The sequence below is a fragment of the Cricetulus griseus genome, chromosome 2, assembly GCF_003668045.3.
Source record: "Cricetulus griseus strain 17A/GY chromosome 2, alternate assembly CriGri-PICRH-1.0, whole genome shotgun sequence".
Classification (NCBI taxonomy): Eukaryota; Metazoa; Chordata; class Mammalia; order Rodentia; family Cricetidae; genus Cricetulus; species Cricetulus griseus.
Genome location: NC_048595.1, coordinates 359,035,207 through 359,062,762, shown reverse-complemented (window position 1 = coordinate 359,062,762; position 27,556 = coordinate 359,035,207). Strand labels below are relative to the sequence as shown.

Below are 27,556 nucleotides of genomic sequence, written 5' to 3'. Positions count from 1 at the left end.
GAGCCAGAAAAAGGACTTTAATGCAGACTTCCTTGTAATACTGCCAATCAGAAGCCAATCCTATCCCCAGTTTCTGGTTCTGGTGAAGGACCCCAGGGCCTCAGGCATGCTAGATATGTACTGTGCTGATGAACTACATTCCCAGCCCAAGTTCTTCTTGCCCTCTGTGTTTACGAGATGACTTCCAGCTCTACGTGTGAAAGTATAGGAAATAAAGTATGGACAAAGAGGTGTACATCAGGAGATGTTTGTCCATCTATAACAAATCTACACTGCACATTTTACAAGATAAGCTCAATGGAAACATCTATAATGGTATCTAAATAAAAGTTTCAACTGTTTCAATACTTTTCTTTAGTGGGATTACTCAAACCACCATTTAAATTATTACAGTGTGCTGACATAAATACTCTAAACTGATTAAAGCTATCTTGCAAGTTTTTATGAGCCAAAAAGATCACAATATTTTGTGAAGTTAATAACTTAGATAATAAAACTCCGTACTGAGGGTTCCGTTTGTAAATGGACTTAAAGTATATGTAAAATATATAGCATATGTTCAGATACAAGAGCAAAGTATTATTTTTATTCCTTTCCAGGATTGCCTAAATACACTTTCTGTAATGAATAGGCTGCTTTTGTAAGAATAACACAATACAGTGTCTTGAAAAAGGGAGATACTTAGCCCTATTTGTTTTCATCTTCCTTCTGTAGTTTTGTCTTCCCTTTTAGTTAAAGAAAAATAACCAAAACCCAACTTTCTGTGGCATATCCCCACCACATGTGTCTGCTTGCTTCAACCCAAGAATAAAGATACCAGCTATATAATATTTGACACCACATAATTTGTTTAAAACAATGTTTTCAATTAAATGACATCCTTAATTTCATTTTCTCCTTGAATTTTTCATCTTATATGCAGCCAGTTAAAAAAACTGCTAGGCCTTCTCCCCATGTCTTTGTTCGCTCAGTACCCAGGTCCCTCTGATTAGAGCAACAAAGGCCAAGAATGGTTAGTGCTTATGTTACAGAGAAGCAGACTGTTACTGTGGTCTCAACTAAAGGTCAGGTACAGAATGCCCTTGTGACAGCTCTGAAGTCTGGTCTCTCCGAACTGGCCAGTAAGTTGGCTCATTCTTCAGAAGGCTGGAGAAATTGGACCCTACAACTAGGCACATCCTTTGAGTACAGTAGCCAGGGTACTTTCAAGAAACCATGCAGGCCTGGGTTATAATGAACTGTAGACTAGAGCCCCTTTGGAAGGTCCACAAGCCCCTGTCAGCTTCATCCAGACCTAGGAATGAGGAAAATGCAACAAAAATGAGTGAAGGTTGTTCAGAAGCTGGTAGCAGAAAAATTCACGGCTAATTTTTTGTTGTTTTGTTTTAACCTAAAGAAATTTGAAATTTGTTGAAACTCAAGTTTTTAACGATTATTTTGTTTTTTACAGTAGCAGCTCTTATGTGTTCATTTATGTAAACCAGTGGTTCACAACTTGTGGATCATGACTCCTTTGGGGATCAAATAACCCTTTCACAGGGGTCACCTAAGACCATCGGAAAACACAGATGTTTACATTATGATTCGTAACAGTAGAAAAATTATGGTTCTGAAGTGGCAATGTTCCAGAACAGCAAGCAGTAACAAGAAAGACTGGAATAAGCCAGTGCAAACCTGCTAAAATTTAAGCACAACAACAGTAGAAGAGAATTTTTTTATTCATGAGTGCTTCTGGATACAGTGACTATCCTAAAAGACAGAAATTAATGCTCTTCCCTCCAGCTTTTTAGAGTGGACTCTAAGTTACAATGTTAATTTTATCCTTGTGCAAGCGAAACCCCCTGAGTATAAATCCACACACACCCATGTAGGTGCTACTGACTTATGCCTGTAAATGCCCTTTGAGACACTCTCACACAGCTTCCAGGAGACTTTGATCTTTAAGAGAAGCAGCATGTACTCTGCACACAATGAAACTGCAGAGTCACAAGCAGGTGTCTTAATCTGGACAGGGGCCACTTCCATAAAATATTCAAAAAGAGTCAATATAGCTCCCATTTGACAAACACAATACCGTGTTCGAAGATACAGACTGTGTAGGGCTAAAAGCTTATGTCATCGGTATGGGAAATGGTTTAAAAATATACTACATGCAAATGTGACATACACAGGTGTTTAAAACAGTGAGGAAATCATGAAAATGATTTTGTGACTTAGAAACTCCAGTGTCTTCTCTCTGAATCACATCAGGCATTTTATCTGATTGTGAATACACAGATGTCTGCTGAGCTCAACTCAGTCTCCAGTCACCGAAAGACTGTAGGTGGCTTCTCATAGCCACCTACACAAGCAAGGAACCCTAAAGCTTCAGTTACTTTAGCTCTGTATTAAGTCCACTTTGATTTCAGAAGGAATGAGTCTTCAGGGGAACTGGGATTTGTATACAGATGACAAGTATATGAACCTAGATTCTACCAAGTACGAAAATCCCTCTTCCCGTCCCCTCCGTGTGTCTGTCTCTCTCTGTCTTGATATCTCTCTTTCTCTGTCTCCCACCCTCCCTCTCTCTCTCTATTTCTCTCTCTCTCTCTCTCTCTCTCTCTCTCTCTCTCTCTCGTGTGTGTGTGTGTGTGTGTGTGTGTGTGTGTTGAGAAATTTGCAGACAATCATTGTCATTAGGGTATACTCCTGTGGTCAGCTACACCCATATAGCAGGGAGGACTTAAGCTGACATCAAAATACCAAAGTCTAGTTGAGGTTTCGATTGACCAGCTTAAAGCTAGAACTCTCTCTTGGCACTTCTGTGCCTTGGCTGCTGTATGAAGTACCTGCCCCACCTAGTTATAAAATTGATTGAAAGACTAATAAGTGTGGAGAGGCATGACTCAGGAGGCACAGGTGTCATCACTAGCCACATGCATAAGGAGACATGGACCAGTTAGCTATCTTCTATAAGCATCTTCTGTCAGAGGGACCATCCTGAGGATTAGCAGTGGCTTTCAGTGTTGGTTAGAAACAAAGCCAACAGATCAGAGAGTGTAGTAGAAACCAGAGTCCTCTAACCAGGCCAATGACAATGCAATGAGCACTTATAACAAACGATATGTGAGGACAAAGGGGTTTACTGCATGACTCACTGTGCCACGGTGCAGCTTTCATGATGAGATTTTTCATTTTTCCCCTTTTATTTTCATTTTTCTGTTAAATTCTGTTTTATTTTGGGGAGTGTGCAGGGACAGAGGATGGATGAGAATGGAATGGGGAAATGAGTGGGATCAATATATATGATGCAAAAAAAACATAAAATAAATAAAAAGAAAGTAAAAACAAAACAACAAAGCCAAGGGTTCAATGAAGAATTGTTGTGCATTGTACACAGAACTCAGTGAATTCTTGTAGACAACCAACTCTGCAGATGAAAATAGCATAGGGATGAGAGCTTCCAAGAGCCAATGGAATGTATAAGCATCCCTCCCACGCCAAGATTTGGCTACCTGCTTTTCAGTCATGGCTTGTTCATACTCTGCCTGCACAACATCGAGCTCTGCTTGCTTGTCATCCAGCTCAGCCTGGGCTTTCTGCAGGTCCTGCATGGCCAGCATGTGACGATTCTCTTGCACTACCAAGTTGGCCTGCAGGAGACACAGGGTGAGGAAGAAGCAGGAAGTCCCCATACACCCACAGATCAGATGGTAGGAGTTCAACAACGGCACATGCTTCACCTGAGCTTTCTACCTCTCCAATCACCTCAATTTGCATTAATATGAAACAAATATTAATGTGAATTTGTCATCAGTGTTTATAATAAAAATAATTATAAATCATTGGAGTAGCAGTCAGCGAATTTATTTTCTATAGGCAAAATAGCCTAAAAATTATTTTAGCTGTGGAGGCCAAAATGGAAAAATCAAAGCTTTTAAAAACTTGTTTAAAAACCATTTCATGAGGCACCAGTACAGAAGACAGCCTAGATCTGTCCTTCACAGGAGCTGAAATAAGAATGCCAGAGAAAAATTTTCTTTGTTCTGTCTTGTTGGAGGTATTTTTAATGGTTTCAGCTCTGTGTTCTTAAAATAACTACAACAAAACAAAAATTATACGTTACTATGTTTGCTTGGAAAGTGTAGAAAGAGTACCATGTACTTCTCATGACCAGTCTTGTGCTATGCTGGACTCTCCAATGATCACATTCTCTGTTATGTCAGCAAGCATGACATCAATTATTTGCTCTGATGTGCATCAGTCTTTGAACCCTTACATGGTTCTGGGACCCTGAGACTCACCTTCTATATTCCACACTGTCCCCTTGACATTCTTGATTATTTTATCATAGTTATTAAATTTCTTAGGTAACTGACAAATATAAGTAAGTTTAGGCTTATGGTTGGAAAAGATCAAATTTACAAAACCAAAATTAAGCCACATGATATGATCTTTCAGATGTGAGTTTTAGGGTTTGTGTGTTTAAAAATGTACTCACCTCTCCATTTGCTCAAGACCGGGTGTCATTTTAACCGTGGTGGTGAATAGAGAAATTACGTACATAAACTCAGCTACTTGGGGAAATGTGGCTTAGTCTCAAGATCACATTAAGTTACAAATAGCTGACATTCTTGCCTGAGCTGCAAAGGAGGGAAAGGGGAAGGCTACACCTTCATTCATCAAAGATCAGCATTTTCTGGCCCCAGTGTGTGTATCTTAACCCGATCTCATTCATAGGATTCATTGCTTAAGATCTCTAACATTGTTGAAAAATTCTGTGCTATAATTTCCTGTTTCATTTTTAAGCAACTCACAGCAGACTCAGTGTCTTCACAGGGAAGTGGTTCATGCTTAAAAGCTCCTGCAGCTCCAGATTCAGGTTGCAGAAGAAAGAAACCTCATTGTCTCTGGCTTTCAGAACCTCCCTCTTCCTATGGATCTGAGGACAAAAAAACTGACCACCATAGCTCCTGAGCTGCTGTGCAAGGATGAGGCCATTTATCCCAGGGCCTTTCCCAGTTGAGGGTCACATAGCTCCCTCTAGGAGTCCTACCTTCAGAGGCAGCACCTCCTTGTTTATAGAAAAAAAGGAAGCCATGGCCTTGGTCCAGGAACAAAGACCAGCTACATTCCCACACACGCGTTTGGCTGTCTCAATGTTGTAGTCGGCCATTTCAAAGTAAGGATTCAAAAATTCTATCACTTCTTCATTGATCGTGTCTTTGGGGAATTGCTGTAGAAGAAAGAGTAAATCATGTCAAAATACTTACTTTATGAGGTCTATCCAAGCTCACATTCTGTTTTCAATGTAACTGGAAGAAGTATGCTGGATGAATGGTGTGGCTTTCTGTCAATGTCTCGGGTATTGGATGAAAGTCTTACAGCTGAAAGCACAGTGTGGAGTGATTGCAAAAGAAGTCTGCCAGCATGCACTCTCTATGGCAGTGCAAACACCAGCTCATTGAAATATATTGGAATCCAGCAAAACAGTAAAGCATTTAGGTGATGAACACTAATACAGTTATTAGAATTTCAAAAGCAATAAAAATTTCTTTCCATTAATCCTAAATAGGTGAATTACAAACCCATAATGTCAACAATGAAAAACAAATACACACAGCCATATTCACGCTAAGGACATATAGATTTAGCATTTATCAGCAACTAAATCCTTAATAGATTCAGACTGAAGTTCTATTAAACTCACATGAAATGTGAGAGTAATAACTTGGACATTGCACCTTGAGAATGATGAATTAATTTTTAATAATGGAGCTATCACAAATATGAGAGAATTATTATCTCCTGGAGAAATATAATTTTAAAACACAGCAGAAATGGACGTAGAATGCCTCCCTGCATCCAGAACGGAAGTCCAGACAAAAGATGAAATTGGATGTCGAAAAGATGGAGTTTCCTCTTCTAAAAGGGTGATTATTTTCCAAGTAGAAATAATTTTAAAATATTCCATGCAGCTAATAATTGCATAAAACAAGCCTTCATAGAACATGTAGAGCAGAGTAGAATCCTTTCAATTTAGACCTTGCTTGTCACAAGTTTCTTTCACAACACTTAGATAATAGTGGAGATGGGGATCCCCTGAGCAGTGAGTTTTTCATCATATGCACAAGGGAGAAATCTGGAGTCACTCACAGGGGATTTACACAAGGTCCAATTCCATGGCCACATAGTCTTGAATGTCTCGCATATAACACTTAGGCTCACTGTCCCTTGTCCACAAAGCTGGACAAGTCTACAGCCTGCTAATTTCATAAGCTATGCACTAATGCAGCAGGCAGAAGACAACTTATAATGCCATGGCTTCAGCAGCCACATGAATGATGCTGAACTGAAAAACTGAAAGAGAGGTGGTGCTGAAGTTGCAGCTTCTGAAATTGGCATGGATTGGGTATTCCCTAGTAATGTCTCAACATCTACATCTGGAAGATAAGACAGTAAAACTTCTAGGAGGAAATGTACAAGGATTTATTCTTCCTCAGAGGGAAACCAAGATCTAAATGGAACACTGAAAGTGCTATTAAGCAGAATATCAATAAAAAGTTCTACATTATCATTAGGAACTCCTGCTTAGCAAAAGACAATATTAATAAAGTGAACAATTAAGCCAAGAAGTGGCTGAAGATATCTGCAGCATTTATAAACTATTTGATTCAAACAGACAAGCGACATTAGCAAGGGGCTGGGGAGACAGCACAGTGCTTAAGAGTACTTGCTGCTCCTGCAAAGTATGTAAGTTCCTAACGTCCATGTGGTGGGTCACAGCCATCTGCAACTCCTGTTAGGGTTAGGGTTAAGGTTAGGGTTAGGGTTAGGGTTAGGGTTAGGGATAAAGGTTAGGGTTAGGGTTAGGGTTAGGAGTTAAGGTTAGGGGTTAGGGTTAAGGGTTAAGGGTTAGGGTTAAGGGTCAGTGTTAGGGTTAGTTTTCTGGTTTCTATAAGCAACAGACATACACATGCATACAAGCAAACACTCAAACACATAAAATGAAAACATCTACACAACACTGCCACATCTAAGGCTAGGGAACATTGCAGAAGAGGGCAAGAAATATTGTTAAGAGACAAAGAATCAGAGATCCTATCTTCTAGGAATGCCAGACACTACACCCATAAAGCCTCACTCACATGACCATCCAAATGTGAGCTGGACAAGGGGACACCAATAGATGTGCCAAGGTAGACAAGGAAGACTTTCCATAAGTCCTCAACACTACACAAACAACTACAGGCAACTAAGGAATGCTGAGTGTGGGAGAAACAGTCTTCCCAAGGGAAGAGCACACCAATTGGTTATCCAATACCAAATAGTTAGCCTGAAAACACACACACAGGTCACATTATATAGACTGAGCAAGTTTTATTTAGGAATATATGTGCATGTACTTATATGTATGTAACTTAATGAAAAAAGGAGACTGTGAACTTGAAAGAGAGCAAGGATGGGTATATGAGAGGGTTTTGAGGGGGGATGGGGAGATGATGCAAGTACAAGTTCAAAAAAGAAAAGAAATAATTAGAGAGAGAAGCCCAAACGAGCACTTAACACACCAATCCCTAAAAGGTTTACAAACCCACCAAAAGATTTTCAGCATCATTAGCTGTCAGAAAAATGCAAATTAAGACCTAACAAAAAGAAACTGTCACCATCAAACACACGAGGATAGTGACAAGCAGGAAATAATGAGGATGATGTGGAGCACCGCCCAGTATACCTTGGTGCTGAGTGTGTAAAACGACAGGACTTTTTAAAAACTCTTTTGTACAGTCTACAAAAACTGGTTAAGTGTATAATCTACGACTCAGAAATCCTACTCTTGCAAATATGGCAAACTGAAATATTATACATACAGCCCCCAATGTCCTGTGCATCAGTACAGACAGCATATTCATTTTTAATAGCCAAAACTTAGTAATGAACCCAATGGTTGTTTTCACTACAAAAGTCCAGTAGACCCATCAAAGCATACCACCTATTTCACAAGGTGTTGATCAAAAGGATCTCATGAAAAATGACTGTAAACATCTCAGAAAGTCTAAACACTGGTTGTTAAGCCTATTTAAGCCCTGTTGCATACACTCACTATCACATAATTTTATTTAAAATAAAGGCAACTTATGGTCAGAACTCAGTTTCTCCTGACTCTATAATGCTTCCTGTCGCCAACATTTTGTAGGTCATTGGAGCCCACAGCACCTGCATGATGTAATTCTACAGGAGGTCATGCTGCTCTACCTTCTTATCTCTGTCTCCAGCATCATTTTTGGAGTTTGAAACTGGTCTTTCTGGGAGTGGTTACACTGTGCAAAGACTAATGACCAATGTCTTTTTTTCTCTCTTCTTATTTTTTCTTATTTTCCTTCCCAAAATAAAATCTAATTATTATATCCTTACCACAAAACACTAGAAGCTATAACTGAAAAAGAATGGACGTTGCCTTTTGCCACAATAAGAATAAGTCTCATCTATGTAGTGAATGAAGGTCAAAGCAAGGCTTTGTATGTGATTTTAGTTATTTCTAAACAGACGATGATGATCAGGAGAAAGCAATAATTATTTTTTGGGAGGGAACTGACTGGATTTAAGCAGGACAGGGATTCTAAATATATGTATTTCACTTTTGGTAATGATTAATGTGTATATGCACATTCATCAAGTGGTACACTTAAAATTTGTACATTACAAATACAACAAAATTTAAAAACACATACAAATTACTCTTCTAACAGTACCACTGTAGACATTAAATTATAAATTTGAGCACAGACAGTAATTATATCCTTGGTACTTATAGACTCCAAAGACAAACCAAAAATATTCATGAGAAATATCATGTCTGTTCTGAACATGTATAGACTTCTTTCTCATCATTGTTTCCTAAGCAATGTAGTATAACAGACTGCACGTGGTAGCACATGCTGATGATCCCAGCCCTGGAGAGGCTGAGGCAGGAGGATCACGAGATCAAGTAGGATATAGAGTGAGATATAGATCATCTCGCAAGGACAAGATGTATAGTGACTATTTATGCAGCACTCACACTGTGTTAGGATCATAAAGAATCTAGCAGTCATTTGCAGCATACAGGAGGACACACAAGGATATATGTGAAGTCTGTCATTTTACATAGGGGACCTGAGCGTCCTCACATTTTTGCATCCACTGGGAATCAAGAAAATGTTGAGGGATAACTGAATTTGTGTTTATAGGCAGACAGTACATACATATTTAGTCTCGTTAGAAGGACTTGATCACTTTTTTTGGAGTATGTGTGTCAACATAGCCGAAAGTGTCCAGGAAAGATCTCACACTCGTGTCTTACGTTTGAAAGAGAAAATTCTACTACCAAAGAGTACTCACATGCATTTCCAAAATGCATACGTAGAATGAGTCACTTTTAGAAATGAATTCTATTAAAAGACTCAACCAACTGGGTCCCCCTCCTAGTTAGTCCATTAGCACTGAAAGACCAACCTGTAGGTTCTGGAGAAAGTTCCCTGCTGTCATCAGTTTTAAAGATTCCTGCCAGGAAGGCACAGTGCAGCTTTTCTCTAGGTCAATTTTCACTGGATTGACCTTCCTTTGAAACAGCAGCAACACACAGTCCATAATCCGCATGATGAGGTGAGGGGGTCGGCCGAGTGTACGCACTGTGGCAATGTCAGAGGGCTTGATGGTCTGCAGGATGGAACAGGGGAGCATCCAAGCTCAGATAGGAATTCAGACAAACTGTCATGTATAAATGCTGCTGTCTCAACATAGGACAGACAACATCATTAAACTAAGAGTCATAGGTATAGATGCACATTTAAGCCCAAAGAAATGACTGTCCTACAAAGTAAAAATTCTTTATAATTCTTTTATAACGTTTATTTTTTAAAATTAGCTTTTTTAAAATTAGCTGCAAGTTTCATTTTTTTTTTTTTTTTTTTTTTTTGGTTTTTCGAGACAAGGTTTCCCTGTGGCTTTGGAGGCTGTCCTGGAACTAGCTCTTGTAGACCAGGCTGGTCTCGAACTCACAGTGATCCACCTGCCTCTGCCTCCCGAGTGCTGGGATTAAAGGCGTGCGCCACCACTGCCTGATTAAGTTTCATTTTTTTAAGATATTGTATTTTTCATCATTTAATGGGAGTACTATGTGCATGTCAGTGCAGATGTCTGTGAGCCTCAGAACATCGCATCCCTCTAGAGCTAGACTTATGAGAAGTTACGGTCCAACCAACAGGTATGCTAGCAACCAAACTGGAGTCTTCTGCAAGAACAGGGCATGATTTGAGCTGGGTCTCTTCAGGCCCTTGTGGCAGGTTCCTTAATGGCATTGTCATACATACTTAGCTTTGGTTGGCCCTTGCCATTCCCACCTCTCTCCTCTCCACCACTCTTTCTGACCCCCCCCCCGTATTGAACACCCCCAGTAGCCTGCCTCTCACTTTCATGTCACACATACTCCATTATCCTCCCCACTTTATCCCCTTAAAAATCTCAGCATTTAATACATGGATCTGGAATTATTTTTTATATTTGGTGAGATAGCCCAGGCTCAGGAGGCGTGCACTGCGTGTTCATGCACTCTCACGTTCAGTTGCTAGCTGCTGACTCTTACATGTGTGTTTCTATGTGGGACTGGGGTGTTGCAGAGGCCAGGTATTTACAATTCTAACGAGCAGCAAGAGGAGAGAAATGTTGGTGAGCAAATAAGGAGCTGTGACTTCCCTAAAAGTATACAGACTTCTTTGTGTTAAAAAAAAAAGTACTCTAAAACAAAATACTCAGCACTTAAGTAGCTATCGGAATTTGGAAGGAAAAAAAAATACCGTAGTCACAGTGCCTTTTCGCTCGTTAGCTATGTAGGTCAAGAATCTGCCTCTCTCTAAAGCAACTCAGGCTGTCAGAGTGGACAGACACCAGAGGGTAGCCTTGGGGCTGACAGATTAAATAATTAGAAGTTTCTTAGCTGGGAACTGACCTTTAAGTGAAGGGACCTGGGCAATCTGAATTTCACACAGTTCTAGGGAAGCTTCTACTCCAATCCTAGTACAGGTGTTCTTAAGCAGTAAATTACTTAGTAAACAGTCTCTTTTTGCTTGGTGACACTCTCTCTGCTGAACTTGTCATGAAATCAGTATTGGGGTAAAGATGAATCTAACTCGGGCTTACTTCTAGGACACCCTTGTGTCTGTGTCTTAAGGACTTCTGTTTCATCTCCATCTGCCTGACAGAAGACGGACATTCTCTGAAGTTGGAGGACACACTCTTACTGAACTTGGTGATTTGCTGTGAAGACATGTGTCTGAACCTACCAGCATTTCTGAAAGTTAAGCAGCTTGAAAATAAACCTGGAGATACAGAGCTAAAAAATGTCAGACCCTTGTCTGAGAAATATGAGTTCTGGAAAAAAAAAAAAAAGGAGAGAAAGAGTGCAACAGCCAGTGGGGAAACTAGGATTAAGTTACACTTCTACAAAAATGCATCAATTACATGAGCTGACAGTTGCACTCTGACGTCATGCACTCGGGGAAAGGAGTGGGCGCTGACACTTTACCTAGAGACCAGCATGCTTCAGATAGCTATTAAGTTCTATTTTCCGAAGGTGTAGTAATGTGGCTGCTATGTAAGACCCTATGCACCGTGGCAATGTAAGAGTCATTTACCATTTGAACACAATTTATTCATTCTGTCAGCTAGTTAAAGTCTGACTAAACATTAAGGTAGGAAGGGACTCATTTCTTCATTTATTTATTTATTTAATGTGTTGTGAATGCCTGTATGTATGTATGTGCACTGCTTGCCTACCTAGCTCACCCAGACGTCAAAAGAGGGTGTGGAAACCCCAGAACTGAAATTATGAAGTCATGAGCCACTGTGTGGGTACTGGGAATTGAACTGCATTCTCCAACATCAAGCGCTCTAAACCACTGAGATATCTCATCAGACCCATCGGACATATTCTTTATTGTTGACTTTTTTCAGATTGACATAAACCTGAGGCTGCAATGTTAGAATCTAGCTGTATTTGGAATTTTCTTAGGACAGATTGACCATACCACATTTCAAGATCTCAGAAACACAATGACCCCGTAAGAAATTCATAGGATCAATAGAGAAAATTATAAAGTTCTCTTCTATGCATGTTCCTGTGGTTTGGATGCTGATTGTCCTCCAAAAATTCAGGATTGATATCCAGGGTGATACTGCTGGAATGTGCTGGGGGCCTTTTGGAGGTAGAACCCTGGAGAAAACCATTATGGAGCCCTGCCCTTTTGACGGGGATGTTGGGGCTTTAGCTTCTTCCCTCTTCTTTTCCTTCCTGTCCATAAAGTGAGCAGCATTTTTCCATGTGCCATCTGATGCTGCTTCATACAAGACTCAAAACACTAAGACTGTAAGTTAAAACAAGCCCTGTCTCTTCATACATGAATTATCTCCAGCACTTTGTTATAGTAACAGGAAGTTGACTGACACCTTTTTTGGCTCCTATGTATGTCTACACCTATGGTTATATGATGCAGAATATTTTAGCTGTAGGTAACAGTAACTTAGAGGAATACTAAAAACATCTGACAATATGAAAGGATGATGTCAACTTTTTAACTCTAAGGGAAATGCTGGCCTTCCTTTTGAAAACAATACCTGAGAAACCATAAGCTCTAGTCCTGTGATTACCAGTACCCTGGATACAGCTTGGTTTTAAAAGTTCTGGTATAGTGCCCTTGTCCTCTCTATGTTGATCAATGTAACATGTACATACAGACAATGTAACATAATTGTGACATAATGGTGGGAGAGGAAAGTCTGCAATGTCCACGGATCTTAGGGGCTAAAGACCCAGAAGAGCTTGAAGGATAGAGGAGGGTAGTTTATCCACAACACAGGAAAGTGAGAAACAATTAGGGAACACAAGTCAAATACAAGTATAATATAGAAAGCCAGAGAAATAGAAGGTGAGATCTTCATTATCTCAATAGGTAAGAAATGCATATAATGTTTGCTATTGTTATTTGTGATACTGGGAACTAAACCTAAAGCCTTGCCAAGCAAGCACTCTACCACAGAACTACACCATTGGGTCAGAAATGCCTAAAGGAAAAAAAACCCTAATGACTTGGATCAAAAAGGACTTAGTAATTTCAGGCCTCATGCTAAGAAAGTAGTAAGAGAACAGACTTTCATTATGAAGCAGTGATCCATGCCCAACTGAGGTCAAATAACTTGAGTTAGCAGTGGACGTGCAGCATAACTCTTTTGGGTTTGTTTTTCATCCATTTCTAAGCCAAAGATCAATAGCTTAAGGGAATAGATGATTAGAAATGAATTAATAGTATCTTTTAAAAAGAATCCTACATCCATCCTTCAATACTGACTTTCCTATAAGTCACTGTCTAGTTCATGGAACATATTATATTTTTCAAAACACCACGTCCTTTGCCATTTTATCCTTTCTGTTATGGCCACACAATTGCACTGACTTTATTGGAAGCCAGTCTGCCTCTGTCATTAACGGGCCACATTAAATCAGCAGTCTTTATTTGGATGATTCACAAACGGACTCAGAGAAAGCTTCATCTCACAGGACCACCCACTTCAAAGTCCTCAGTGAGTCAGGCAACCTTTTGGAAACTTCATGCAACTTTCCCACTGTCACAGAGACTATTAATGAAAAAGCTGAAGTAACAACCCTAGATTCTTGGCTGCTATTTTGTGACAGGGCTCATTATCCCTTAAAAATGAGCCCGAGATGTTAATCTGTCTATATGGGATCTAGAGGGTTGATAGTCTCTGCAGACACTGTGGAGACAGCTTTGGTCTGGCCCATGTAGCTTTCTCGGGAGTACCTGCCACGTCCCTCCAAGTCACCTGGAGTGCAGCTTCTGCTTCTTCTAGAGCTGGCTTTGCTGCCTCTAGTTTCTCTTCAGCGATGGCTTTGTCCTTGGAGATGCTGTCTACAATGGCCTGAGCTTTGTCTTTCACCTTTTGCACCTCAGCTTTGACCTTTTCAGCAGCCTGTGCTTTCATTGTGACTTCTTTTAAGACCTAATTGAATAAGGGGAAAAAAATTCATCAAAGTTCACAGGCAGCACACTACTCTTTACCTTGGTGTACTGATTTTGTCCACTTGTCCAGTTTTCATATAGAGCAATAAGTATTTTACAATAACAGAAATAAATATCTACAAGCCATGGCTGTCCACCTACTGTGTCAGCTTTGTCGTTGGCCACTTGTAGTTCCTTTTCTTTTACTTCCAGTTCTTTGCTCAGGGCTGCAACCGATTCTGAAGCTTCTTTTAGCTTTTCCAATCCAGTATTCATTCTGGGATTGAAAAGTCCGCACAAGCAATGTTAATATTTGTAGCAAGTGCTCTTGTTTTCAAGTGTCACTTCACCAGTAATAGTGGCAGGCCATATTTAAAGGAGAATATTTAAGAAAGCAAACATAAGGGGGCCTCACCTAGGAAGTATATCTAGGTTGAGCTCCACACTCACAGCTGCATGTTCTTTATGAACTGTGAATAGGAGTAAAGGCACCAAAACATGTACATAGCATGAGCGGCAACCATGATCTAGACTATGCCACGCAGGGCCTAATAACAATATACTTCAAATGTCCAAAGCCCTATGTTGTTGAAAGGAAAATAACTTATGTTTTTCAAAATAGCCCAATGAAATTAAAAAAAGAAAGATTTGTACTCAAGAAACAAAATAAATTTTAAATGAGAATAGATGTGAACTAGCTACCTGCTATAGACCTGAAATAATGTTCTCTAGAAACGAGAGACCTTGGAGGCATTTAGACATCCAACTCATGGACCCCTTACATATAATCCAGCCTCCTACCCAGAGATCTCTCACATATAATACAGTCTTCTACCCAGGGATCCCTTACATATAATCTAGTTTCCTACCCAGAGATCCCTTACATTGTAATCTTGGCTACTTTTGGCTACTTTCTGGGAGAAAATGTGAATGTTGAGAAAAATATAGAGCAAATCAGTGATATTTGAGTTCAAACTTCAGTAACACAGGATATTCACTTCGCTATGACTGTTACCATCAACCCGACTCTTCTACCCTGATCACATATATGGGATTGGGATGCAAAGCATGAGAGGATGTAGAATGGAAATCCCTTCCACATCTATTATATAATTAGGTCAATCAATATCTTAAAAAGTGGCAGTCCATATAAGACATGGGAAATTTGCTCACATTAAGCAATAGTAAAGCTGCCAGGAGTCCAGAATAGTGCTCAGTAGGACTCTAAAAGAGGGTTCACAACCTCAGCACTAATGATTTTGGGCTGGATGATTCCTTGCTTAGGGGGCTGCCCTGGCCTCTGTCCGATGGTGATGCAACATTGTGAAAACAACTCTCATGTTCTAGAAGACCGGAACTTTTGCTGAACCTCACAGCCTGAGTTAGTAATACAGCTTGAAGTCACTTAAGACTGATATCCTACTGTATAGTCTGGCTGTTTGCTTAACCTGCCTGCAAGCAAAATTTAACAACAAACCTTTCTTGCCTTGGATTTTGCATTTAATCAACCTTTACAATCCAAGCTAGTGCATAGCTTTAATCTTAAGACATACTTTTCTATGCCCCTGATCCAGAGATAAATGCATGACAACATTCAGGCAGGCACAGTTTCAGACTCAAACAGCAGACAGATTAGAGTCAAGAGAGACAATGGAAGACACAGAGAGAGAAGTACAGAATTCAAGTCTAAGGTCACTATTGAGCAAACTACTCTGAGGATAAGTGCTTTGGGTTTTTTGTTGTTGATGTTGTTTGTTTATTTTGTTTTATTTTTTCTTTATGCAACACCGATGCATTTTTGGTATTATTAATGCATTTGAATCCATGCAATTTGGTGATCCACCATGTAAGGAATGTTTAAGTTGATTCACTGTCCTTTCCATGAAAAAGTGCTGACCCCACCCTAACCTAACTTTAGAACCCCATTTGTGACCACCAATAATGTCTCTGGTCATTTCAAACTGTATCCAACCAACAATTTGGCTCAGGGATGAGAGCTGGTGCTTGGAGATGACTTTCCTTTGACCTTCACACTCACCTGTTGGCCAGGCTCTGCACTTCTGTGTGTTTTTCTCCATATATGAACTTATAGCCTTGAATGAAGGAGAGGTATGATTTGGGTGTCACGTGGGTAGAGCGCCTGAATCTCTGGAAATATTCAGCACATTTCTCAGCCACCCCGTCCTGAAAGGAGCCCATACACTGGACCACTTCATTCTTGATTTCCACACTGCAGTCGATATTATAGGATGAGAGGAAATGTTCCGACACTAGGAAGAATAAAGATGACGGTGTGTGAAGCAGGTACACCAATTGCCTCTTTCAGAGTTGCCTGGCTGTGTCTAAAAGACAGTCATTTCCTAGATCAGCATACAATCTTTGTCACCGAAAGAGAAACGCCTCTCAGTACTTTGGATCCCAAGCCTAAGACATCAGCACTTTTATTGTCCCTCTCATATAAAACACTATAAAAACTTTAGGCTTATCACCATTCCTTGTTTTCTGGCGCTTTTGTAGAGAAGTTCCCTCTGCACAGCTGCAGGATCCAGTGGCAGCCAGCCTGTTTTAGGGGCTGCATAAGGACAAAAGTGATTCAAACAACAGACATCAGTGCCCACCTGCCAGTCAGACCATTTATTCTTTTGTTAACTCAGAACCTATCTGTCAGTCCTTTAATTCCTTTCAACTCTGGTTGCATTAACAACATGGAAATGTTCATCACTACATTTGAAAGTCCTTAAAATTCATCTCATTTTTTTTTATTTTAGGGGGAACAAAAAGAAAAGTGGCTACATGAATGGAATGCAATCCTTACTGAGGTTTTCTGTTAGTATAAGTAATAATAAACATCCCATGGTGTTGACCAGGGAGGGGCATATAAGTGAGAGAACACTTGGTGGCATGAGGCAGGCCTCATTCCTTTGAGACAGGATCTCTCACTGAACCTGGAGCCACACTGGCAGCTAGCATGCCCTACTGTGTCCTCCATCTCCCTCTCCCCAGCAGGCACACATACAATGATGAGTTACAGGGATGTATACAGCCATACCTAGATTTTTCAGTGAATCCTAAGGATTCTCTCAGGTCCTTATGACAGAGTAGCAGTGAAGCCTACTAAGAGAAAATACTTCTCGTCAAGAGAACAGAGTCTATTGCCTAAGTGGGACCTGACATTTCAGGTGATGGGCCTGGTCAATCACCTGGCTAAAGATAAGGTGAGCTCACCTTAAGCTGAGGAATAGTAAATCCTTTAGTTATATGATGTACTTTTCCTTCCCACAATCCCCAACTGTTCTTCCATATATATGTTTCTCTTATTGGTTGATGAATAAAACACTGATTGGCCAGGCAGAAAGATAGGTGGGGCTACCAGACTAGGAGACGAGGAGGAGAATTCTGAGAAATGTAGGCAGATGGAGTCACCATGTGAGCCACCAAAGGACTTAGAGGTTCGGACCCTTCTCCAGTAAGGCATGTGGAAATACATAGATTAATAGTTATGGGTTAATAATTAAGACAGAGCTAGCCAATAAGAAGCCCTAGCCATTGGCCAACAGTTTTATAACTAATATAGTGTCTTTGTGTTTATTTGGGGCTGAGAAGGACAGCGGGACCTGCTGCACCAGAAATCTTATAGCAACACCCAATCCAGGGCTACAAACATGCAGCTTCACGGGTCGGCCTGATTTTCTAAATTACCCAGAAAAGTGTAACTTCTCCCTTTCTTCTCTCTATCTCTTCTCTCCACATGCTTTCCCTAACACTACAGGCTTTGCCAACCTCTTTGGCTTCCTTACTCTTTCTTCAAAGTTTCCCTTAGTTTTCTTTTAATATCTGATAAAATTGCCTTTAAGCTTCTTTTAAGATTCCCAGTAAGAGACCCAGATTTTCCCTATACTCACTTATACTTATAAAGCAAGTGTTCATAACCAGAGTCATCTCCCAATCCGAGATTTTTAAAATATAATAAATATCAACCTAATCTCTGCGTGTATTAAAATACCTGTTGTGTATGTATATGAAATTCCTGTGCTTCAAATGATTAAATTTCCAAAAAGTTGTAAGGTAAGGTAATATAAGAGTTTAATTGTTGCCTTCCTGAACAAGATTTCATATTTCCTAACAATAAATGAATAATTTTGCATGCGTCATAGTAGTTATTTTACCTGTTACTAGGTCTTATATGGTACTAAATATCCATACAGTATGTAAGTCATAGATATTACTAAACTCATTTGAAGATATCAACTCAACAACTTACTAGTTATCAAATTTTCAAACTACTTAAATGGCAATGACAGTGTATACAATGTAGATATTAAAGATACAGGAAAGCCAAGAAAGGAGGAAATTTTTTTAATGCTTTTTTTTCTTCTTTTTTTTTTTTTTGTTAGTTCAAGTTAGGGAACAAGCTTGTTTCGCATGTCCCTTCTCCCTCTTCCTCTCCCTCTCCTCACCCCATGCCTCCTCCCCCACCCCCAACCTACTCCCCACCCCATCCACCCACCACTCCCCCCCCCAAGGGTAGGGCCCTCAATGAGGGCTCTGCAAAGTCCGCCAAATCTTCCTATGCTGGGCCTGGGTCCTTCCCCATGTGTCCAGGGCCAGAGTGTAACCCTTCACGTGGGATGGGCTCTCAAAGTCCCTTCTTACACCAGGGAAAAATACTAATGAAAGGAGGAAATTTTTAAAAAATATTTTTTTAAAAACTTTGTAACAAAATTATCAAAGTATGTGATTGGGTCTTGACTAGCTTTGGTACTTGGATAAACAAAGATGGGAGATGAGTTATAGGAAGATTTAAAGGGTAAGAAGGCATTTCTAAAGATAGGAGAGATGGCATGTCAGGATAAAGAAAGACTATAAATAAATTAAGTTCAAATTATGGGAGAATGGTGAATGTTCAAATGGCCTGATTCACTCATTTGACAACATACCATACGGTGACAGCTGCTGATGTTGTCAACAGGAACACATCATCCTTGGCATCGTGGGGGATGTCACCCAGTAGGACTAATAAACACAGCTCAACAAACACCCAACTAAGTGTAGATCACAAACCGTGATGAAGGCAAAGCCTTTGATTACCTTTGAAAAACTGAGGTCAGTAGAGATATAATCAAAGGGGCATAATTGGAAGAGTTCGATCTCTGACAAACATACTTAAGAACAACAACAAAAGCTACCAAGTTAAAAAGGGCAGCATGTTGTAGCAAAAGCCCTCCATCACTGGGCAGGAGTTGTTCCACCCATTGCAGACACACCAGGTAGCAGAGAAAGTAAATGAATTAACAACAAGTCCCTGTGAAGGAGAACACAATTTCTTCCATCACACTAACCAGCAACTAAAGCATCCTTTGGCCATCGGCTGAACCAGTCGATTGTGCATCCTGAAATAAGGGCCGGGAACTTCAAAGCTCGGTTTCGGAATTTCTCTCCGACGGGTGAAAAGCACAGCACAATGTGAAGGTTCCCTCGGACCCTGCTCATGAAAAACTCATACAGATTGTCATTGGTGGGCGGACGCTTGGGGTGCTCCCTTTTCATGATCGGGGTCAGGTCACCATTAATTTCGTCCACTTCATCCCGAGCAAACAAGTTGGAGACCTCAGAAGGAAATACAAGCATGCAAATTCAGTGTGTACAGATAAAACAACCAAAGTACACACTCAATATAAATTCACTATAAACAGATAAAACCATCAAAGTGCACACTCAAAAGGTCCAAGACTTTTCCTCCATTGGTGCTCTGAAGTTCACCTTTTTTAAATGAACTTAAAATTTTCCAGATGAAATGCATCATGCCTTAACACACAGAGATGTCTCTGCGACTAACTGCAAAACCACAGAGATAGAGATGGTAAACGGACACACCAAGAGTTTGGCCTTCCAAGCCACATAGGTCATTTTTCACTTCTATGTTTTAAATGCCTAGCTTTATATCCTAATTGGGAGTTTTAGTCTTTAAAAACCTAATAGAGAAAGCCATTTGTCAGGATGATTGCCAAATTCCCAAGAACATTAACTTAAATATCTACAGGAAGAAAAAGATGGAGAGTTCTACATTGGGAGGAATCTGGAAAGGCAAGGGTATGAAAATAACTGAGCTCCTACCTCGCCTGATGATAGAACATTGTTCATGTATTCCAAAAACGACTCATCTTTAATCTCATTGTCTGTGAAAATGAAAGTGATTCCTTTGCCTTGCTGGCCAGCGGTCCTATATAAAACCTTCAGGTCCTCCATAAGATTTGATGTGTTGTAGGATCTGAAGAAACGTTATCATAGTGTCAGTCATGTAAATATGCCCATAGGAAGGCAAGAGCTTTATGCTGCCTAGCCAATCAAACAATGCTGGTTTTATTCCATTATATGGATACATACTATCTATGAGTATGAGTTAATTGATTCTTTAACTTCATACCCCACAGATACTGCAATTAATATTTTGGCACACAAAAACATTACCAAGAGAAAAATTAAACCTGAAACAAATGTAATTTAATACAAGCAAATATTGCTTACATGCTTATATGTCATGTGACTGCGTGCCCATACCATTTTGAAAATACATGTTGACAAGGGTGATATATGTTAGACATAATAATTAGATATATTAAGCACCCATCAGCAAAGGACATGTTAGAAGATACCTCATAGATTGAACTAAACTAGACTAAATCGATTCAAGCTTTCATGATTTGGGAGAAAAAAGCCAAATCATGACCCACAGTGTCCTTCTCATTTCTTAAAATCATATTACCCCACATCTTTGGATTCCGCATAAAAGTGTTAGTTTCAGAGCAATCAGTACATTGTATCAGACTAGCTGGAAACATATGATATACACCCTACCATAAACCTCCTTTCACTCCCCCAGAGCAATCCTCAGATAGAAATCATCCTACAATCAAGAAATGCTAGAGCAGTGAGTTTGAAAGAGTTTGAAAGAAAATATTTCATTTCCAGAGACTTAGATTTACTCTGTGTGTGTGTGTGTGTGTGTGTGTGTGTGTGTGTGTGCTTAAAATAAACTCAGAACTCAGTACAGCATAAAAGAGCCACTTGATCTTGTTTTTTAAGATACTAAATAAGTAATTAATATCTAAACTCTTTTAATATCTGTAAACCAAATCTACAATCATAGCCTTAGTTATGGTTTCTATTGCTGTGATTTAAAAAACATGACCAAAAGCAGGGCAGCAATGGAAGCAGAAGCCATGAAAGAATACTGTTTACTGGTTTGTACCACATGGATTTTCAGCCTGCTTTCACACACCATCCAGTACTACATACACATGGGTGGCTCCACCCACAGTAGGCTGGTCCCTCCTACATCAATCATTAGCCAAGAAAATTATCTACAAATCTGCCTACAGGCAGCCAGCTTGAGGCATTTTCTCAATTGAGATTCCCCTTCCCAAATAACTCTAACTTGTGTCAAGTAGACAGAAAACTGACCAGGACAGATTTTAATATTAGAAACAAAGGCTAAGTGATCATAAAACAACAGTATTTTCAAGACACACTCTTCCCTTTAAAAGAGAGAAGGAGGGCTGGGAAGAAGTCTCAGTCAGTAAAGTGCTTGCTATACAAGACACAGGACCTAAGGTCCATCCCCCAGGGAGTGTGTTTAAAATAAAACTAGGCACAGTGGGTGTAGAACTGGAACCCTAGTGCTCAGGAGACAGAGTCAGGAGGGTCTGTAACTCGATGGCTAGCTAATCTAGCTGAATTGATAGCTCTGAGTTTGTGAGAAAGTCTATCTCCAAATTCTAAGACACAAAGCATTGAGGTAGATGCCTGAGATTGACCTCTGACCTCCAATGTGCGTGCACACATGTGCACACACACACACACACACACACACACACACACACACACACACACACACACACGAGAGGTAGAGAAAAAGAGTGAGTGAGAGAGAATGCAAATCTCATCCAGCTTCTAGACTGAAAGGGGAAAATTACTGCCCTCAAATAATATGACCAATTGACTGTGCATCCCAGCTGGGAGGCTGCTCCGGCCAGCGTTGGCCAATCATCTGTGGCTTATGGAATTAGATGGTGTCTCTAAGGGTAAGAGAAGGTGAGGAAGACCTTGCCTTTCCTCTCGTTGGTAATGGATCATTTTCAGTGTGATGTGCAGAGGAACCAATTTGTCACCGTGAGAGTTGTAGGTGTTTACTGAGCCATTGGGTTGCAGTAGGAGTCACACTTGACTAGACACTGGGATTGATTGCAAATCCTGCAGTGCAATCAATTCCCCTACTCTGTCTGATGTCAAGCAATTCTCAGGCTCTCTGAACTCCAGCTGCAAGATGGACTATGGCTGCCTGATCTCCTAACAACCTTCTTTAGAAAATTTGACCAGCTCAGATATGCACAAATGAGTTGAAAACAGTAAGGTTTTATACTAATGTGGTGACAAATATATAGATCACATCTTTCTCCTGTGCAGGTTGTCTGTTTCCCTAGGTTGGCTACTACACACAGATCAAAATTACATGGTAACCAGGGCTATTTCTGTCATCCTGCTGCATGTACTAAACAGTAATGTTTAGATTTATTCTGTAAGCAGAGTCCCATAATTCACACCAAGTATGACAACCTCAGCTTGAATAACAGGATCTCCAACTCCAATATTTAAAAACTTGCAGTCTCCAAGCTAGCACGCACATATGGGTCTCCCTCAGTGAGACAGGTCAGTGGCATGTTTCCCACGGATGTCAAGTGAGCAGGGCTTCTCTCCTATACGTGTCTGCATTAAATGCTAATGATTTCATCTCAACTAAACTTCCCAAACTGCCTTTATGAAACTTAGTTTGACTTCTTTGAGTCACCTCTACTTACCTCTTCATGCTCACTTTTCACTTGCTATTTCTGCTTTGTACCTATAACACACACACACACACACACACACACACACACACACACACACCTGACACAACTCACTCGGAATTCCCTCTCTTCATGAATAATGACTATCTACATAATTCTTTATCCCCAAAACCAGAATTGCCAAGCAGAGCTCCACTTTGCTAACAATCTCCTGGATTTCCACCATCCATTTCTCTCTTCTCACTGCCACGCCCCACGGCTATATTATGTCTTGTCTAGACCCCTAAGATAGCTTTATAACTACATCAGTTTTGTTCTTTCCATCCATTTGCTAGACATACAAATCACACATGTGTGCGAACACAGTCATGTGCATGCACACACACATGCGCGCGCGCGCGCGCGCGCGCGCATGCCTTTACTGGTAACCCATTAATGCTTTCCTATTACTCTATGGTGATACATCAATTCCTTACTATACCTTCAAATGCCTCCATGGCTCGTGCATTCCCATTTGCCATCTCACATTCCACACTCAGCCATATTTGATTCTTCCAAGTTTGCCTGGAAGCTCCTGAAATGTTTTCTTCTAGAATTCCTACTCAGATGCAGGTTTCACTTTAACATCATTTCTTCCAGAAGCTTTTTCTGGTGTGTCTGCACTTATTTTCCTGTGATACACAGATGGTTCCTATAGAGCACATTTTGTTGAAGTGCCAATCGCCTGTCCCCTTTGAGTTGCTGTAAGCACCGCAATGACAATGGCTAGCATTATCTGTGCTATCCATTGGTCCAGGACTACCACCTAAGGACCCATGTGTTCGTGACTTGGTCCCACATGTAGTGTCATTGGGAAGTGTCAGAACCTTAGAAAGTGGCAGCAATGAATGGAAAGTTTGCTCACTGGGCCTTGGGGGATGCTCTTGGGGGAAAGTGTTAAGATGCACACGTGTTCCTCTTTCATACCCTCCATCTCTCCTTCTTCTCTCTGTCCCTCTCTGTCTGTCTCTGCCGCTGTCTCTGTGTGTCTCTCTGTCTCTGTGTGTCTGTCTCTCTTTTTGTGTGTATGTGTCTTGTTCTCCTACTTCTTTCTCCTCTATTTCCATGCCTTGCTTTACCACACAACAATGCACAGCCCACCATGATTTTCTCTCACTGCAAATCCACACCCAACAGAGCTAACCACTCATTGTTTATAACCATGAGCTAAAATAAATCTTTCTTCCTTAAGTTGATCATCAGCTATTTTCCCCTAGGAACAGGAAGCTAACACAGCCCTCTTCCCCCAGATAGTATTCAATATTTACTCAATATTCAACTAATATTTTAGTGTTTATATGTATAAATTTCTCAACTATTTTCCATTATATAAATGTTGCTGAAATCTGCAGTTAACACTTGCAATATATAAATGCCTTCTAAAAGATACAAAGGATACACTTAGTGCTTATACTACATAAAAAATAAACACAAAGAAGCATCAATGCTCTGCATTGAGAGGCTGAACTGTTTCAAAAGCAGGTTACTAATAGAAAATGTTCTGGTCCATGACAAAGGTGGAAAGGGGAAGACATGTCACTATTCAAGGAGAAAAACTATTGTGATTCTTAGTGCACATAAGAAAATGCATTCTTAACTGCTGGTGACCTCTGAGAACCTTTCTTCAAAATCCATTTTATGGCAACATAAAAGTTCTTACCTTGTCAGAGTGATCTGGAAAGAGGTATAGCCAGCGATGAAGGAAGCCAACCTTGTCAGGCTTTGTTTTCCTGATCCGCCCACGCCAACCAGAAGGGCATTTCCCCGAGGAGTGCGAATGACTCGAGAGATCTATAACACAAGGTAGAGAAGACTCACATCTTTCAACATGTAAATTCCCCATTATATTATGCACTTGGTGTAAAAATAAGGCCAAATATAACTAATAACTGATGGGAGAGGGAGAATTAGCTTCTTCTTGGGATGGAACCTCTAATTGGTTATCTAATACTGAGTGGTCAACCCCGAAACCACACACACACACACACACACACACACACACACACACACACACACACACACACACACACACATACACACACACACTGTATGGAAAAACTAGGACAGCGCCTATCCTCAGAACTTGGAGCACACTGCTTACATTAAAGGGAGGGGAACCACCTAAGAGTAACAGAGGTGGTGGGAGGAATTTTACATGAACATCCTCCTGCTGTTTAACAGATGGTGATACCCAAGGTTTCTACTAAGAATTGATGAAGGGTGGTCAGAAGTCTATACCACCCTGCTCCATAGATAGGGACCTTCCCCATTTCTCCTCCTGGGAGTAGTTCATTAATTTAGCTTTCCTGTTGTTGAATGAAGTACTCCTATCAGGCTTCCAGCTCCTTTCAGAGAGGACACAGCATACAAATCTGAATGATCTTTTCACTTCATGTGCCAACCTCCTCCCTCCTAAAATACATATTTAAATCTAGAGTATTGCTGTAAAAATTGTTTTTCTAAGTCCAATGACAGTGAGAGTTGAGGGCTGAAGATAGGTGCCCTCTAACTCTGACTAGGAAACCTGGGGCTTTACATCCTGAAAAGGTTTTTCTAAGCATCCTCCCTCAAAATTTTCTTCTCTTAGCTCAGTATGTTCCATTTCTACTTGGAATGCCACTGGGTTTGCAGCTAGTCTCCAGAATTTGAACATATGGGAAAGGAGACAACACTACCTGTTTCTATATGAACCTAGACCCTGAGGGCAGATGTGTGCCTCAGTTTGCCCAGTTTTCTGCTCTCAACCTGTCTCTGTGATTCTATAAAGTGACTGTAGGCACAGGGCTGCCATGTGTCTCCCCATACTTTCCCTTGGTGTAAATTTAAAATGCCAAAATAAGACAGATGGGGAACAATCAAAACCACACTAGGACCTTCTGACTTCCCTTGGTTGCCACTTCACAATGATGACCCTATCCCTTTGTTTGACATGTATGAATACATTAGAGGCTTATGTAAATTTGGTGCATTTGGTTTTAAGAAATCTTCATTGTATTTTTTACCTGGAATTGGCTAAGGTATTAAATTAATGTCTCCACTTCAGTTTCTACCACAGGATAAATCATCATAACATTAGAAAGATGTGTGTGTGTGTGCAAATAAATAGAATGTGTTAATATAAAAGTGGAATTAAAACACTTATAATCTTATTAAAAATCAAAGATGGTAGGAGAAAGAGCACGCAATGTGGGCTAGTTTGTCCAAGGTGTGGACTGAGATAAAGGTGCTCATGTTTTGATTTATTAGCCAATCTGTGGCACTTATGCTCCTACAGGACAGAGGGACCTGATGGAAGGAAATGGGTGAATGTCTGAGAGAGACAGCAATGACAACAGTGGGAGCAAAGACCTGCAAGGAAACATCACTGCCTCAGAGAGTCAAATCCAGGTTTGGGGCTTGAATTTAATCTAAGTCTTGGAAGATGACTAGAAGTTTAACAAAGAAGTTGTCTCACTGGCTGAGCATGGAGGAATATACCCATAATTCTATAGAGAGCATAGAGTCATTGATACTAGCCTTTGATACACAGTTGAGTACAGGGCCAACTGAGCTACACACCAAAGACCATATCTCCAAAGCAAAGCACAACACCAAAGAAGGAGGGAAGGAAGGGAGGGAGGAAGAAAGGAAAGGAAAGGAGGAAGGAAGAAAGGAAGGTGGATAGGGAAAGATGCCAGGCAGCAACTGAGACACAGATTCTCAGAGTCAGCAAAAGGCCTGACGTGGCCCCAGTAGGGTTGGAACAGGGAAATAGAAGGGGATGAGGCTGCAAAGTATTGCTTGGGAGCACACTGGGGACTGATTCACATTCCAGATAATTTGTCAACAATCCATTTGTGATCATCTCTCAAACATTTGCTGTGAAAGACCAAAGTGACTCGGAGGAGGTATGCCTTCATGGAGCTCATCGCCCATAGTGAATAGATACCCAGATCAATGGCCCAGAATCCACACTGATGAGGTATTCTGCAATCAGGCATATTTAAACATTAACAGTCCATTTATCTAAATTATATATTAGGTAAACTGTTGCCCGTGGGTTAATTGAAATATCAGTACCTAGGTCATGATAAGCCATTGACAATACAGTTTAAACTTCCATACATTCAAAAGATACATATAGGACTTTGGTATGTTTGTTGTTGAAATCTGGTAAGTCGTCTCCCCTGCAAAGAACTACAGGTAACTAGGAAATACTGAGAGTGGAAGGAATAGTCTTCCCCAGGGAAGAGTGCACCAGTTGGTTATGCAACAATAAGTGGTCAGTCCTGAAAACATACATACAAGTAACATGATTCAGGGTGAATAGATTGTAGTTATGGATATGCATATTCATATCCATATATGTGTGTAACAACAATTGATAAATATTAATTAATAAAAAGAGGCCTTGAATTTGGAAGAGAGCAAAGGGATATACTAGAGGGTTTGGGGAAAGGAAAGAGAAGAAATAAATAATATAATTATAATCTCAAGTTTTTAAAAAATAATATTAATAAAGATACATGGCACGAAAACATAGGCTGCTCATTTTTGTGAATAAAAGAGATGGACCTCAGGCCACAGTCCATTTGGATAGATTTTTATTTTACCTCCATCTGTCTCTGTCTTCTGTCATGTACATGCACACACACACACACACAC

At 40.3% G+C, this 27,556-nt stretch overlaps 1 protein-coding gene across 1 annotated transcript in view; it reads right to left on the bottom strand.

Annotated features, from left to right (window-relative positions):
• Dnah5 (dynein axonemal heavy chain 5) overlaps positions 1-27,556 on the bottom strand; it is a 214,012-nt gene that overhangs the window by 47,007 nt on the left and 139,449 nt on the right. Inside the window, exons 53-61 of the mRNA XM_027400064.2 lie at positions 24,573-24,703; positions 20,145-20,298; positions 19,370-19,637; positions 16,069-16,300; positions 14,193-14,307; positions 13,855-14,031; positions 9,475-9,678; positions 5,036-5,215; positions 3,495-3,632 (exon numbers count right to left, since the gene is read on the bottom strand). Coding sequence (XP_027255865.1) covers positions 3,495-3,632; positions 5,036-5,215; positions 9,475-9,678; positions 13,855-14,031; positions 14,193-14,307; positions 16,069-16,300; positions 19,370-19,637; positions 20,145-20,298; positions 24,573-24,703 — 1,599 coding nt within the window. The remainder of the gene's footprint in view (positions 1-3,494; positions 3,633-5,035; positions 5,216-9,474; positions 9,679-13,854; positions 14,032-14,192; positions 14,308-16,068; positions 16,301-19,369; positions 19,638-20,144; positions 20,299-24,572; positions 24,704-27,556) is intronic.